At 37.6% G+C, this 679-nt stretch overlaps 1 protein-coding gene across 1 annotated transcript in view; it reads right to left on the minus strand.

Moving 5' to 3' along the window:
• The window catches only part of hmcn2 (hemicentin 2), a 109357-nt gene that overhangs the window by 86010 nt on the left and 22668 nt on the right, over positions 1-679 (minus strand). Inside the window, exon 12 of the mRNA XM_016256518.1 lies at positions 272-413. Coding sequence (XP_016112004.1) covers positions 272-413 — 142 coding nt within the window. The remainder of the gene's footprint in view (positions 1-271; positions 414-679) is intronic.

Here is a 679-nt window from a genome sequence, read left to right on the forward strand (position 1 = left end):
ATTATATTACAGAGACAGTTGTGTTGAGTGCTTTTCAAACTGAACAGTGTTTTCTTTCCATCAAACTGACTTCTAAATGATCACAGCATCGATGTCAGATTTATTCTGATGTATTGACCAAATCTCAGACTATTAATGGTTTGCGGACAGTTTATTTCAACAGTAAAATAAACTATAAATGATCCATTTTAGGAAAGTAGATAAAAATAACCATCTCAAATTATGTGTGTAGATGTATAGTGAGACAAGGGAGGGGGAGCTGGTCGACTACCGATAGTGGTTGGACAGAAAGATGTTGCCATGGCTCCAGAAAACCTTTGGAGGAGGGGAACCAGATGCCGAACAGGAGATGTGGACCTCTGCAGCCAGAGAGAAGCTTTGTGTCTGAGGGGAGACAACCACAGATGGGGCCTCTGTAAAGGAAACAGAAAAAAACTGTGAATCATCCTATACTTACAGGGACAGTTTATCCAAACATGAACAGTCTGTCTTTATTTGCCCACTCTCATGTCGTTCCAAACCCATATGCTGTGTTTTTTTTCCATGGAACATAAAAGAAGAATGTTAAAGAATCTAAACATAGATATTTTTTACACTGTAACATTTCATAGTAGGATTGTGCACCATTCAAAATTTAACGGAAATGCCTTTTTAATTTAATTCCTGAATTTGACAGAAT

The sequence above is a fragment of the Sinocyclocheilus grahami genome, unplaced genomic scaffold (assembly GCF_001515645.1).
Source record: "Sinocyclocheilus grahami isolate Dianchi unplaced genomic scaffold, SAMN03320097.WGS_v1.1 scaffold1438.1, whole genome shotgun sequence".
NCBI lineage: Eukaryota > Metazoa > Chordata > Actinopteri > Cypriniformes > Cyprinidae > Sinocyclocheilus > Sinocyclocheilus grahami.